This window comes from Populus alba, chromosome 14 (assembly GCF_005239225.2).
Source record: "Populus alba chromosome 14, ASM523922v2, whole genome shotgun sequence".
NCBI lineage: Eukaryota > Viridiplantae > Streptophyta > Magnoliopsida > Malpighiales > Salicaceae > Populus > Populus alba.
Genome location: NC_133297.1, coordinates 11,635,476 through 11,651,430, shown reverse-complemented (window position 1 = coordinate 11,651,430; position 15,955 = coordinate 11,635,476). Strand labels below are relative to the sequence as shown.

The 15,955-nt window shown below is 34.5% G+C and overlaps 2 protein-coding genes and 2 non-coding genes across 4 annotated transcripts; 2 read left to right on the top strand and 2 right to left on the bottom strand.

Moving 5' to 3' along the window:
• Positions 1-905: 905 nt before the first annotated feature.
• Positions 906-4,408, bottom strand: LOC118041721 (phosphopantothenate--cysteine ligase 2). The gene is made up of 10 exons (XM_035049201.2): positions 4,317-4,408; positions 4,007-4,161; positions 3,783-3,906; positions 3,662-3,706; positions 3,433-3,518; positions 3,008-3,060; positions 2,814-2,873; positions 2,247-2,348; positions 1,943-2,062; positions 906-1,345 (listed from the first exon to the last, which is right to left on the bottom strand). Exons 2-10 carry the CDS (start codon positions 4,149-4,151, stop codon positions 1,106-1,108), a joined length of 975 nt encoding a protein of 324 aa, XP_034905092.1. The 5' UTR covers positions 4,152-4,161; positions 4,317-4,408; the 3' UTR covers positions 906-1,105.
• A 2,807-nt stretch (positions 4,409-7,215) lies between these two features.
• On the bottom strand, positions 7,216-7,287 carry TRNAW-CCA (transfer RNA tryptophan (anticodon CCA)). Its single transcript has one exon. It is a non-coding gene; the product is annotated as a tRNA-Trp (tRNA).
• Positions 7,288-7,453: 166 nt separating this feature from the next.
• Positions 7,454-9,984, top strand: LOC118041723 (inactive RHOMBOID-like protein 8). The gene is made up of 7 exons (XM_035049203.1): positions 7,454-7,779; positions 8,451-8,531; positions 8,818-8,978; positions 9,086-9,249; positions 9,341-9,606; positions 9,756-9,825; positions 9,940-9,984. The coding sequence occupies exons 1-7, from the start codon at positions 7,454-7,456 to the stop codon at positions 9,982-9,984; spliced, it is 1,113 nt and encodes a 370-aa protein (XP_034905094.1).
• A 2,249-nt stretch (positions 9,985-12,233) lies between these two features.
• Positions 12,234-12,306, top strand: TRNAR-UCU (transfer RNA arginine (anticodon UCU)). Its single transcript has one exon. It is a non-coding gene; the product is annotated as a tRNA-Arg (tRNA).
• Positions 12,307-15,955: the final 3,649 nt, after the last annotated feature.

Sequence of the window (15,955 nt, the reverse complement as noted above, 5' to 3'; positions counted from 1 at the left end):
TGAATTCTACGATCCATTAAATAAAGAGATTTCCTTACGATTCTAAATCAACATAAGGAAATCGACTTCAGAATTCATCCAACTCTCTCTCCTGTTTGAAAAATTCTTTGATCTTCGAAATCTCATCCTCTATACTACCAATAAAATACCAATATTCTGATAACTAAGATGAGTTGAAGAAAATTAGTCAAATATCATCATGGTTTCCTGGTGGAGATGGTCAGTGTTTTGAGTCGATCTGTTGGCTTGCTTTCCAATCCCAAGACAAGTGGTTTATTGACTTTTGTTAATGATAGAGGCACGTGCAACATGATTTTATTTTATTTTTCACTTGTGACAATGCTAATTTTATTTTGCTGGATGGTAATTGAGTTTTCCAAAATAATTAAAGAAAAGAAAAATCACATGAAGTGTTTGGCATGTAGAAATTTAGCCGGCGGTTTGGTTGAAGTTCAAAGAACAAAATACAAGCTAGATAGAAATAACGGTATAAGCGGTAAACGATATTTTTTCAATAATTTTGTTCAAATAAATTCCGCAAATTTCAATTTTCGATAATGATATATTCCGCAACAAACCTATTTCAAACATGAATTCAATCTAATTAAGTAATGGAAATCAGTTCTAGTGTAAAATTGGTTCCAAGGTGTTACCTGAAGGCTGAAGACACTGGGAAACAGCATGCCTTGACGGATAATGCCATGGCACCAGCAGCTGCATATTATCCTCCAATCAGAAAAAAAGGCAAAGAAACATGATGACTTGTTTGCGCCACCAGCACTGGTGACCACTAAAACCATGTGAAATGAAGCACATGAACCTACTAGTTGCAGATTAGTTTGGAATAAGAAAGTATACATTTGGAGTACAGTAGTTGTTCAGCGTTTCTTCCGGACTGGAAAACATTACCGGGGAGGGGGAGGTCACAGCCATTTATCTTTATTCATTTCAAACAAGGATTGGTTACATGATAAAGAACTATTTAATATCTTCTGTTGATCAACTTCAACAGAAATTAAAAAAAAGAAGAGAAAGGCACTTTGGCAATGCCAAAAAAGTCTTTTAGCTTCACTTCAGAGAGTGAGAAAAGTGTTTAGCTAAAAAGTCATAAATCAGAATCCTTAACATAAGCTGAATGCCTGCCCACAATTAATTCAATGAGGGGTTCTTCCACATCAGAATCAGCCTGAGTCTTGTCACGACACACGAGAATCTTTTCATTACCAGTGACAACTGTAACTTCCTCTTTGCGAGTCGAAAGCTCATTTGCAACAACCATATGCATTCTGTACTTTTTAAGAGCCATTTCAGCTTTCTCCAAAAGAATCTTTGAATCTGTCTCAAGCTGTTAAAAAAAAAGCAGGGACAAAAATCAGGGCCAACTAGCAAATATCCCAGGTTGAAACCTAGCTAATTTGTAACACGCAACAAGTCGAGTTGTGATCACCTTTTCCTTTCAAAGCAGGTGAAAGGAGTGCACAAAAAACTTTCAATAGAATAATATTAAACCTCCATTCAAATTCAAATACTACTATATGAAGTTCTCTACCATAAAGGTACTAGTGCATTGTCCAAATACACAAACATTTCATCAGTCTTTTCTTAAGACACAGGAAATAATAAGGGACCACACTGTCTTCCCTGCATATGTATTTAGTAAAATTGAGAATGAGAAAAAAAATGGAATTCTAAATTAGGTTTCTGTTCAACAATTATCAACCAATTTGTCAATATAAATGCTCAGTGCCAGATATAACTTTTGGAAACATTTTCTACTGTTCACATATTGTACAGTAATCAGTCCAACTACAGCTCGTCATCTAATAAACCTTTTCAAGGATATGCTCAAACATCTTTGCATTCCCAAAAAAGATATTAAGAAGGGTGGCACAACATCTAATCTTGAATTTGTTAAAAAAAAAACCAAAAACAAATATCTAACCTTGAATGATATGCAGAAGGCCATGGGAGCCCATTCTTTCTTCAGTGCTGAGAGCATTTTCGGGACCTGCACTAGTCGCATGTCCAGAGGACCAGATGCTGACTGAATCTTGTGCTCTGCCTGCAGATATAATCTAGCGAATTACAACTGATAACATACACTCAAGCCATTTCATCTTCCAAATCAATTAACTGTCAAGGTCCCAGGAATAATCAGTTGCCAACTTTCAATCTGTATTTCCTAACAGATGATCCTGAAACTAAATGCTATCAATCATGAGAGTATTACTTTATTTGAGTATTACCATGCTCTTCCATGGAACATAAAAGTCAGATACAGCAGCAGCAAGATAAAACACAGCAAGCGACCCAAGATCCTTCATTGACATTGCAATGCTTTGTAAAATCTGCCAACAATTCAAGACATGCATTCAACACATACGAATGTAAAATAGCTGTTACACATATCTCAGTGTGTGAGAAATAAAAAAATGGACAGCTTGGACAGAAAAGAAAACAGATAGAGAAAATTGTAAAAAAAAATAATAATTACTTTGACTTATACATAAAAGGCCAAACCACTAAATGGTTAATGAAGAATCCCTGGGTTGATATGGCAATGGTTAGGAAAGGCATGTGAACTCTTGCCAGAATGTTCAACATACTAGTCACAATTGGAGCTAAACTCATCTAATAGGCAACTCATTCATAAAAAGTACATATTGCATGTGAAAACCTATGAAAGAACAGAAAAACTGATATCCATCATGAACAAACAAATAGATTTTTTACCAGGACAAGAAAAGATAGGCAATTATTGTGGCAGCTAGCACATTGCTTTGGAATTTATGGAAACAATTTTAAAAGCTAACCTGAAGATACTCAAATATGGTTGTAAATGGAAGTTTTAACAGGTGACCTCCAGCTATAGCCTGCAATAAACCCGAAATCCTGAGTTGGCTCATTGTTACGGTGAGCTAAAGTTTTGCCCTCAAACTATACAACAAACAGGGTCAATTGAGTGAAATTTCTAGAACGCTGGATGTAAGTTATTAATAGTTCATACAGCATGATGATCACTAACAGCTCTCTTCACTGCTTCGGTGTGTGGTTGGCGCACTGAAATATAAAGAAAATTTGGTTAAATAAATGGAACCCTCAATTGTTGATACAGTTTGATTATATGACAGAATCAACAAGATATTGCTGATTATAGCTAATCTTCCAGGATAAAAAAAAATGGTTCACAATAATAATATCTGAAGAATGAACCACAAAGCTCCTAAACCATCATTATTGGACACGTTATCTCCAACCAATACAATGTTTGGAAATGGAAAGAATGCCAGCCTATCTTAACAAATTAGGCAACATGCCTAAGTCAGGCCATATAAGAATCATTTATGATCAAGTCAAATGCATCAAACTAACAGACATATATCAACTGATCAGCAAATTCAATTTATTTGCAGAAAAAAAAAGGTAACAAACCTTGAATAGTAGAGTCTTCAGAGCACTCAAAGCATTCAAGTAACGGATCCTCAGGAAGAGATTGGCAATAAGGCTGGAAAGTTCCTCTGCATAAGAAAGCCATATATTATCCAAAATAAAAACCTGTTCTTGATTGTTTATTTTTTCCTTTGCTCACTTCCCAACAACAAATTAGTACCAATAGAAAGGAGCAACAAACACACAGCTTTATAAAAACATAGAAATTTACCTCCTATATAAAAAGATAACAGCATACCCAGCCTTGATAAAATATCTGCAATAAAATCATTACAATTGAGAAGAGTGTGTAAAACGGCTTCTCTATTTGATAGGTTCCAAAATTTGATTACTCGGTAGAAGTAGCTCCTCTATGGCCTGAGCTGAAATTATCAATGTAACGGACGCAACGTTGCTCCAATGGAACTGTGGTGCCACCAGATGTCACACACACAACCCTTCTAGGACTCCCCTTTCCTGCATTTACTGACCTATCAATACAACTAACACCTAATTAAACACTAATATTATGGTTATTTATCTATGAAGATGTGCAAGTAATTGAGTTAGTTCTTACCAGGTGGAGTAGAATTGTATTCAATGAATTCCTTCAATTTCTTTATAATCCCAGCACTGTCTTTTAGAGGAGGAGCCGAATCAAAAAATGATTCGATTTCTGCATCCAATGGAGTTTCAGATACTGACCCATTTCTAGAATCCATTCCGAATCCCCTGAGAAATTAACAATTAAAATACCATTCTTGAATCTAGAGAATTAGACATCCAATGGCAATTGAAACCAACATAGAGAAAAACATAAAATAAAATCAAACAAAACCCGGATAGACGATAATGAAAAAGGGTTCTTCGAGAAATTAGGAGCTTACCCAGAAACTTAAAAGTGATGGAGAGGAGAGGACTGTCAGGTATGCAGTCGCGAAGAGGAGGCGGTTTCAATTTGTATTAATATTGGATCTTGTCAAACTTATGAGTCTGACAATAAAAAGAACAGGAAAAATAGTTCCTCTTTAGACAGAGAAGTATTATAATATAATTAAAGGATATGCTAAAAACAGTTTCTTTTCTTGCCAATTAACAATAAACCTCCTGGGTTATAAATAACCTCTTAGATCATCAAAATTATTTTTACATTTATTTAATGTATTTTAAACTTGTTCATTATTGCGATAATTATTAATATTTATATGAAAAAGTTATTCTTAATATAAATAAATGCGTCAAAATAATTCATATTTTTTTTTATTATCTAAATTTTTTTCGCAACAAATCTAACTCTATATTCATCGTTATTAGCATAAGTTTTCATCTTTATTTGGAGTTTTATTTATAACCTAATGATTTATTTTTGGGAGAAAGATTCACTGATTTTAATATATGATTATACATAATGAATTTATTTCACTATTAATTGTTTTTTTTTTTTAATGTGAAACTCTTACAACATGACATTGCTTCAAATATATCCAAGGTTTTATTTTCTAACAAGTATAATAGAAAACCAAGACCAAATATTTTAGTTATTTTTTTACTCTTTTACTTATTATCTACTTAGCTTTATTATCATTTAATTGATGATGATCATTTAAGCTAATCTCAGTCATTCTCTCAAATGAATGATATTATGGTGAATATTGTTAATACTTGGCTTGTGTATTATAAATGAATATGCAATATTATTCTAAGTATATCCAATAAATACACCATAAATAGTTTTGGATCCTTTATTAACCCTTTTAGGATCAAGTATCACTATCTTTTTTATATACTTCTATACTTTGAGGTATTTATATAAAGGTTTTCTACCTTTCCATGATATCTATTTTATTAAGTATATAATTGTTAATTAAAATTGTTTCTCCACATAAGTTTTGAGGTAATCCTAGATTTATTGACATGATATTTATCATTTATTTTAAAGTTTAATATTTACGTTGTACAATCTCATTTAGTTAACATGAAAATAAGCAGTAATTTGGTGGATAATATTATTTTAGAAACAGAGTTTGTTAAATGGTGCTTTGAATTTTCCACATTTATCACTTCTTATTACCTTATTTTATTATCAAGTTAATTTTCAACTTCATTATTATAATATTTAAACATCTTAAGAGCCATTTTTGCTTCTAAGTAGATAATTGTAACAATAGCTTGTGTAGTCATCTATAAAATCAATACAATATTTTTTTTTCTCACCTCTAGTTTGAACAAACTTTAAATCATTAATATCCAAGTAAATTAAACCTAGAGGTTTACTGATTTTTTAAATTAAATGAAAAGAAATTTTTGTGAATCTTGATTTTATTCAACCTCACACTTATTACTTTTCTTAAAAATAATACAAGGTAATAAATCAATATTTATTAACCATTGTATATAATTATAATTCACATGACCTAATATGCCATGTCACATGTTATTGGACTCAAGCGAGTAAGACAAATAGACGTTAGTGTTATTTTTCTTCTCATTTATAGTTACAATAGTTATCATATTCACTTTGAAGAAGTTATCAGTAAGATACATCTTTTTTATAAACACTTTATTTTTAGAGAGTAATATTTTCAGGCTTTGAAGTTCCATTAAATATTTCATAAATAGCAATTTATTTACAATATCATTCAACTATTTCAACCGCTATCTCCATCTCACTATCACCACCACCACCACTTCCATCTCCTTTTCTTTCACAACTATCATTACTATCTCATCATCATCTCCTTCACTGTGATCTTATCTTTCCCTACCACAACCATCACCACCATTACCATCTTACAATCACCTTTTATTTCACCGCACTTCTGACCATATCTTCACATTTCTCTTCATCATTATTTTTTTTTAACCACAACCATGATTATCTCATTATCCCCACCTCATCACCACCGCTTTTATCATCATAAAAAAAAAATATTTTGCAAGCCAAACATAAAAAAATATTCTACATGTAAAATAAATTTTAATCTCAATTTTACATTTCCTACTACCTACTTTCAAAAAACATAAAATCTATGTCCCTATAGATAGAGAAGGGGGGGTTGCTTTTCTTTTCTAAATAGTTCACAAATCAATAATTTTGTGGTGAGAATCAGTGCTTCTCCTAGCTATCGTTTGCATCTAGTCACTTATGTAATTTAGTTTTGAAAACCATTTGATTACCAAATTTTAAAAGATCAATTAAATCTCTTTAATCCAAACTATACAGAGAAAATTAATCTTTCATATAGCCCGAAAGATCTGATGGAAAAATAGAGGTATTGCGTAATTAGTCCTTGCATTAGTAGATGGTCAATATAAACATGCATCAACTCGCTGATTAAAACTTTCAGCAACAACACAACACGATAGATTAAGGTGGGGCTGCATTATCTGTGTTTGTGCGGTCTTAAACACATTTCAAAAGCAAAGATATCACTGGGAGTTGTCTAAAAAATTCTTTTTATTTTTTGTTTTAAAAGTATTTTAAAAACATTTAATTTTTTCCTTCAAATTAATATTTTTTTTATATTTTCAAACCATTTTAATATATTAGTATCAAAAATAATTTTTTTAAAATAAAAAAAATCATTAATTTAATATATTTTTTAATAAAAATACTTTAAAAAATAATTACTATAATTTCTCAAATACCGACAATATGAAAGTAATTGCAAACCTTACCAATAAACATCACATCTCACTTTGCATCACAGAAAAAATAATTCTGCTAACCTCTTTTTTTACCACTCACCATGATATTAATATAATTTAGGAAAATAAAAGGGCAATTGAACCCGACGTGAATCGAACACGCAACCTTCTGATCTGGAGTCAGACGCGCTACCATTGCGCCACGGATCCACTAGTGATTATCTGTCTCAACAAATAACTTAATAACTCTTAGCTTCTAGCTAAACTGTTTTCCCGCCAAACCCAACTGCCATAACGAAGTCTCTTTTAAAATCGCTTTGTTTTCGGTTAGAACTCATAAAACAAGAAAATCACTCGGTCTTGCTGTAGAAGAAAAATGGAAGAAAAGGAAGATGATACCAAGATCAGCATTGCAGACCCAATTCAAGATCATCAAGAAACCACATTCTCTTTCGATTTCCGAACAGAATTTCTTCAAGATGAAAACAAGAGCCCATTCTTTAAACCCCGTTCTCGTATGAGAAGAAGAGACACCTGTGTCATATTTGCATTCGTTATCATCCACTTGGTAGTCTTTCTTATCACAATGGCCGTCAATGATTGTGGCTATAACTCTCACGGCGACTGCGCCTTCAAGGCCTTGGGGAGAATGTCGTTTCAGCCTCTTCTTGAAAACCCTTTTCTTGGTCCCTCTGCCTCCACGTGAGCACTTTTCTTCCTTTCTTGGTCTTTCTGTGTTTCTTGCTTGAAAATTGGGCTCTGTTAGCTTCTGTTATTAATCTTTTTTTATATTCTTAATTGCTGCTATAACTATTGAAAATGGATCCATCTCAATTCGTGATCACGCACTGATGAATTAGCGTTGTCAAATGTTAATGCAAGTTCTTTTTAGTATTTTGTGAATGCTGCTTTGTAGAATGGTTGGTTAATTGTCATTAAAGCTTTAACCTTTTATCTTTTTCAGCTTCTATGATTGAATAATTCTTTTGGAAGGTGATTCTAGGACATATTTTTCTGTGTGTTTGAGAATACATCGACCTTTTTGATTATGGCTATAGTGATTTCTGTTTTTGTGGGGTTTGGTGCTTATTTGTTTGCTCCCTTTTCTTTTCTGGTTAATGTGGCTTTGGTTTCCACTTGTTAAACTTAATTTGCAATCATTTGTCAAAGGAAATAAACAACACCCCTTCCAGTGGCGAATGCGGTTTTTTCTTAAGAGTACAAGAGAAAAGGTCCATGGCAGAATATTCACTTACCTATCATTGCCTTCAAGTGCATGCCAAAACAGACTTGTGTGTTTTCCAATTTAAGCTTGTAGCTTTCTATCGTTTTCCACTTCAGTAATTGATAAATTGTTTGAAAGGTGATTCTAGGCCCATTTTCTCTCCATGTTTGAGAAAGTCTAGACCTGTTTATTGGAAGCAAAATGCGGTTGTGGATAAAACTGAAGAAAGGTGCTTCTGAAATTAAAAAAATTGTTTTGTCTCCGAGTAATTAAAAAGATGTCTCTTGATGTTTTGTCCATCTGGCCCATTTTATAGTGATGCTTATATTTGATAACTGGGATAGTTTTTAAGCTGGTGCTTTATTATGCGTCTGATGTGTTCCTAAAGTGTTTTTCTTACCAAGTAACTGGAAGGATATATCTCTAATTAACTCTAACGTCATTGTTCTAGTTCTTCAAAAGATTCAACAGTATGTGTAATATCATTTTCTGAAATTGTGCTCGTTCTTTTACAGTCTGGATAAAATGGGGGCTATTCGCAAGACATTGTTGGCAGAACATCAAACTTGGCGTCTCTTTATGTGCCCATTATTGCATGCTGGTGTCTTCCACTTTATGATCAACCTTCTCTGCATTATCTTTATAGGAATTTACCTGGAGAAAGAGTTTGGATCAAGTAATCGTGTGATTCTAATTTTCTCTGGCCACTCAACTATGTTGCTAGATTTACAGTTGGACTTGGGATGGTGATTTTTATTATCGCTGTCTGTTTCTTCTGTGCAGTAAGAACTGGGATAATCTACATGCTGTCTGCTTTTTCTGGTACCTTGGTAACTGCAATTTTTGTCCGAGATAGTCCAGCAGTTTGTTCCTCCGGTGCTCTTTTTGGCTTACTAGGGGCTACAGTTTCTGCACTTACAAGGAATTGGAAATTCTACACCAATAAGGTAATGCTCATTCTTTTCACATCCTCCACTTCTCTCCCTTTCCGCTGATTTTGACGACCAGCTTACCGGTCCCTCCTCTCTTTTATCTCAGATTGCAGCTCTGCTGACGCTTTTCTTTGTGGCTGGATTCAATTTAATGCTTGGCTTGCTACCTTACATGGACAACTATTCAAGCATTGGCAGTCTGATATCAGGATTTCTACTTGGACTTGTGCTTTTTTACACCCCTCAACTTAGGCAAGTGGCTCAAAACAAAATAGGTCTTTGTGAGTATGGCGTCAAAAGTTCATTTAACTGGAAGCAGAAACTGGACAGGCCTGTGCTGAGGAGTGCTTCCCTGATCCTTTTCTCTCTTCTGTGAGTTTTTCTTCTTTGTACAGCAAGTTCTCTTCTATTGCTTGTCAACTTTATATTCTGTGAGACTAAGAGGAGATTCTTTTTATACACAGCTTTGTGGGACTTCTTGTGGCTGTACTCCTAGGCATCAATATAAGCCATTATTGCAGGTGGTGTAGATACATAGACTGCATTCCTTACAAAAGGTGGAGTTGCAATGACCTAACGTCATCTTGTGAGGTATAATTTTGATTTATTTGAAAAACTATTGATTGCTCGGGCACGTGAAAGAAGAATCCAAAACTGAAAATGCTGTGTAAATTGGAGTTTTCAAGTTCTCATTCCTTATGACAGACTAGCAAGCATAAAGAGGATTGGTTAATAGAGGTAGAGAAATGAAATGGACCTGGAAAAAGGAAATATTTTAGTTGTGTTCAAAGGCACTCTGCATAACTAGTTCGCTTCAGATAACTGAGTTTTATGGAGAGAATTGATTTGCGAAACAAAATAAAATCAGAGCTAAAGAATTGATTTTATTAGATCTTCACGATTTCGATTAGGCATAGATACAAACGGCTGAAAAAGTCGCTTTCAATGACAACAGATGATTCTATTCAACACCATCTTGAATCAGGCAGGGCTTAAACAACAAAGGCATCCCGTTAACTTAAGTTTCTTCTTCCATGTCAATTAGAACTGAATTCTCATCAGTTACTTTTAGTTTTTTAGATTTGCATGCTTTTCAACCCATGCTAATGCCGATCAAACTGTAATTTCAGACCATGGGAAGTGACAAAGAGTTGACGTTGACCTGCATGGGTAATGGGAACTTCAAAGTCTTCCCCTTCACCAACATTTCCCAAGAAAAAAAGGACACAGGATTTATGCACTCTGATATGCTCGTGACGTCTCCATATCTGCTGCCAATTCTGTAAAGATAGACAGAACCGTGTACACTTGAATGCCAGTCTTCCTTGAGCAGCCATTTAGTTCTATCTGCTTGTAGAATCGTAGCATTGTGTCCCTTGACATACACTAGCCGTAGGAAAAGGCTGCATCACTCGTGTAGTTGGAAATGAAAGCTTATGGATTCAGCATTTACTTTGAGAATATTGAAAGACCTGGGAAATACATGCATACCTTTTCAATTGGTGCCATATACATAGCGTTTGATTCGGGACAAGGTCGAATATACATCTCAAATTACAAATAATAGGACAAGGCTGTGTCACTGATGCTATCTTTTGATGAATGATTTTCATATTTTTACCTGATTTTCAACCGAAACATGAGTGTCAAACTCATTGAAATGCGTTCTTTAGAAGTGCTTCGGGGACTAACCCGGCAAACTTATTGCAGTTGCCACGCACCAGACATCATTAGGGACTTCTCTTCCTCGACTTTACATTTAGAAATTTAGGACTGGGGGAGTGCTTGACTGATTTGTCCATTCTTATCACAAATGAGAAGATAAGATGGAATTCACGCTCACAAAATTAACTATAAGGATATCTAAATAGAGTGGATTAAACTATTTGTAATAAATTACTTTGAAAAAACAGGGAACATGTTTACTATCATATTAATTATTGGATGCCTGAATTATCTCTTTGCATGACCTATTTATGCGCTATAACAAATAAATGTTTTCTTAAAATCTAGATAAATAAGTGCCCAGACAAATAGTTTCCCCTTCATCCTCATCTTCGCAAAAAACTCATCTTCACCACATCATGATAAATTTATCCTCCATGAATATGTTTTGCTTTTTTTCACCCATCTTTTTATATATTTTTTTTATATTCTTTAGTCACTTTTTTAGATCTTGTTGGCATTGTGATACAATCGTGTTTTACTAAAACTATATTTATTGCACTTTAAAAATATATTATTTTGATATATTTTTAAGTGAAAAATATTTTAAAAACAATATTTATCACACTTCCAAACAAGCTCTTAGTAAATTAAATCACTTATTTACATGATTCTTGATTAGTGAGAGTCCATTTTATGGTCTCAACATGATAAGGCTTGACAACCTTAAAGATTCTTTGTATGTGATGTTGATGATTTCTTGGATGAGATTGCTTATAAAGGTTTGCTTATAGTCAATGTGCAAAATTTTCAAAGATTAAAAAAATGCATTATTTCAAGATTAATATATATATATATATATATTTATTGTGAAAAAAAAAAATCAAATCAAGCTTTATCTGGATTTTTTTACTTACTAGGTCATCGAATTTGACCTAATTAATTTCCATCTAGTTGTTTAATGTAGAACATAGTCTAAACTTAATCCTGGAATGATGAGTCACCAGTTAGTTCCTTTCAGACCTGATGTAATAGCACTCACTTTGGCCATTAAGTTTGGGACACAAAGGGGGGAAATGGCATATAAAGAGTAAGTTTAATTTACTCCAAAATAATTAATCACCCGAAAATAACCCCGACACATGCTTATGTATATTTATAAAATTATTCTTTTGGTAAATTACAACGACAGCTTCAAGTCTTTTCGCCTTTCGCATGCGATTTTTTATGTAGTTGAAAATTAATTTATTATCTAAGAGAGAGAAATGAAAGTTATATTCATTAGGCTCTATTTATAAAGAATTTATATTTATAGTTAGGAACCCGAGCAATCAGCGCCCATGGCCTAATGGATAAGGCGTCTGACTTCTAATCAGGCGATTGTGGGTTCGAGTCCCACTGGGCGTGTCTGTTTTGTTTTGCAATGTATTATTTTCTAAATATTATATTGTAGGAGAAATGGGCCGAGCAAGTTCTCTCCAGTCCAGCCCAAACATTTTCCTTTTTTTTTTTTCCTATTTAAACTTCTTTTCTTTCTTCATTTCCGGGACTGCAGTGGAGACATGATGCTGTGGCCTCCTCAGTTCAAGAAAAAGGAAGAAAAAAGGCAGTGGTCTGTAGACCTAAAAGGACCAACCAGCCGCCAACGCTTTAAATATAGGATTTCAGCTCTTAAACCTAACTTTTACAGCTTATATAAAGGATTAATAATGGGGACCTATCAACCTACACTAAGATCTTGATTGGGTTTTAAGCCTCCTTTTCAACCCAGGCTCTACCCAGTTTGGAGATCCCATCGCCAACCCTATTCCTCTAGCCAAGGAAAAGGGTACATCTTTTACTACTTCTGTTTTTTGAAATCATCATATTTGTCACAGCACACCATGGCCTGGAAAGGAGACTGGGGACCAAATAAAAAAACTGGGTTCTTCTTGACCAAACCAGGAGCGGATGATGAACTAACAATTACATGATGATTTGCACAATTCTATGATGGGTCTCGGACCATTTGAGTGCCCAAATCTAAGACCACGCAAGCCAGTTCTCTTGGCAAAATTCAAGGTCTATTTTTTCTTTTTACATGCAAATTGACGCAAGACAGATGAAGGAGGTTAAGTCGCTCCTGGTCAGTGTCGACAAACATGTCACCTGTCAAAAATCATGTTGCCATAGCATCTCTTCACAATCTTTATTAAGGTTGCAACCACTGGATTCATAACACGTGGCGTGCTTCCATTAGGACATGATGAGGTAAAGGCTTAACCATATTAGCATGCAAGTTCTAGATCAAAATCATAATCATGAAAAAGTGAAGCACCTCCTGCCCTGTGACTTTCATTCGATAACCCATTTATAAAGCCTACACAGCCAGTAGCACACTACTAGTGTATTGCTACTACAAAAGCTTGGTTGATAGTAGTTTGCTAGTAATAGATCCATAATTTGCAGAAGACTCCCTTTTTCAGGGGAGAAAAGGCACCTATAGTGGGAGGGAATCCTGAAGTGGGTTTTGCCTAGTTGAACTAAAAAGCAAGGCAAGTAATCAAAACCCTTGTAGCTGTACCCTCTCGCCATCGAATTTTAGTCAAAGAATGGTAATGGGCTATGGGAACTAGACCCAAGGAATAAGGTATGGACTTAAATACGATTATGGGGTCCTTTCTTCGTGTATCATCATGTCAAGTCCCCTTCTTCTTCCTTTATTAGTTGACCCTCTCTCCATTTCTTGTCCTTGCTCCCCTCACAGGGGAGACCCTCGTACATGCATACATACACTTAGATAAAAACGCACGCTTGTGCACAAGTGGGTAGAGAAACGATCCTTCAGAGGGGTGCATGTAGAAGGGAGTATCGGTTCAAGCAGGTTATTTTTTTTCATATATCAAGCTGCTATGAGTGGAGTTGATTGATGGATCTGCACTTTGGTAAGTGAGGTTTTTTTCAGGTGTGGATGCTTGCATATGCTTGGTATGGGAGACACAAAGGCCAAACCATCCTGATGGGCAGCAGTATTAACAAAGAAAACATTACAATATTAGTGCATGAAAAACAAAAGCAAGTATATCGATCCCCCCTGACCCATCCATGGCACGTCTAGAAACCCATTGAATCGCAAGCTCTTCAGTCATGTCAATATAACGTGTGCGTGGCCCATCATCTTCTTGCGAAGAAAGCTGTCCACACGTAAACATGTTATAGTCAAGGACATTCTCCATCCAGCCAATTTCAGCCGTTGATCAAGGGAGATTTTGTGCTCAAATGATTAAGTAGATAATGTAGCCTAGTGTGTGTTTGTGTGTGTGTGTGTTTAGCACCAGCCTGCGCAGATCACTGCCTAATCAATGACTCGTCTTCGAGAGATTCAACTTGCTTCAATAAAAAAGAAAAGGGAAAAGATTCCATCCATCACAGATAAACATTTGTTATTACCGATCATTTTTAACAAAATCATTTATTTGAATCCGTATTGTTAATGTTTTTAAAGAAATTCGACGCCACTAGTGATCTGTGGAGCATCAACGTTACAAGATAATATCGTGAATACATGCTGCGAAATGAGATAATAATGAATTAAGAACAAAAAAAAAAAACAAAAGAGCTACTAGGGATAGGATGCATAGGCAGGTAAGATAATTGTATCCAGAATAGAGGGCCCAATAAAACCTGCAAGGTGTGGATCATATGTATTCCACACTCTGCTTCCCTTTTCTTTTTCTTTTTATTTATTTATTTAAATCTTAGATTAATTTGACAGCAACAAGAGTTGCTCAAAGAAGAAGAAGAAGTAGGGTTAAAGAGGGTCATCATGTGGCCGGAAGAATACCTTGGGAGGTTGAAATTATCCAGTTGTGTAGTTTTCTCGGTGGCCATCTGTCCTAGAGTGTGGAGGCAACCTTAGCTTTACTCCACCTTTTTCTCTTTAACAGTGATTTAATTGCTCTTAATAGGAGCAGCTTCTTGACAGGATGACAATGATGCCCTTCCATCATTGCCTCTCCTTTTCTTTTTCCTTTTTCCTCTGTGTAAACTCCATCTTTGCTTTCTCATAGAATCCACCGAGTACATTTTACGGCATACAAAATCTTTTTGGAGCCAGCAATCGCAACGTATAGGATGTTGTGCTAGAAAGAGTAGCATTCTATTTGCCTATTTTTTTATTTTTTTATTTCCTTTGGAAGAGGCCTGAGTTTGAGGAGGTACGAGTATTCGATATTTTTTGTTCAAGTATTCAATTATTGAGTGCATAAAGTCTCAAAGGTATCATCAATTTCGTGTGTGTCTATATATCAGAGAGAGAGAGAGAGAGAGAGAGAGGGTGTTTTCTGCTCCCTCATCATTATTACCGGTGAAGCTAACAATGGAATAAGATAAGCTCTATGTTTTTTTTAAAATTTTAAATTATTTTTTATATATTTTTAGATTGTTGTGATGTTTTAAAATCAAAATAAATTTTAATATATTTTTAAAGAAAAATCTTTACAAAACAATCTTTATAATCAAACGAGGAAATATCTGCCCCGGTCATCATTGTGATTTTGCGACTATGATCAAAATTGAAGCTTTGAATACTTTATATAAAAGAAAATGTTTTTTTTCGAAGAAATTGCAGAAATAGGCAAATAGAATGCAGGGATGATAATTAATTATAATAACAAATCTTGGTTTTGCCCTTCTCTTTATCCACTTCATCGACCCCTCTTTAATTTCCTCCTCTCAAGACGTTGATGATCGATAAAAAAACATAATTTAATTTAAAAAAATTAAAAAAATATTTGTTTAATATTAAGATGATCAAGATTTCACAATTTAACTACATACAAATTCATTACATGGAAAAAATAAAAGTAAAATAGAATTCTTTATTGTCGGTTGTGCGACCGGGTTATTGAGTGATTTAGTATGGTGAGAAGGTGGACGTCAGGCTCCTTAAGGGGGATGGATTGTAAAATCTCACATTAGCGGTGAGGGTGTGTTGTTGGGCGCTTTATTAGTAGTGTTCGTGTTAACATGTTGAACGCATTTTTGGACATTAGGCTCGGTAGTGGGTTCGCGTCAC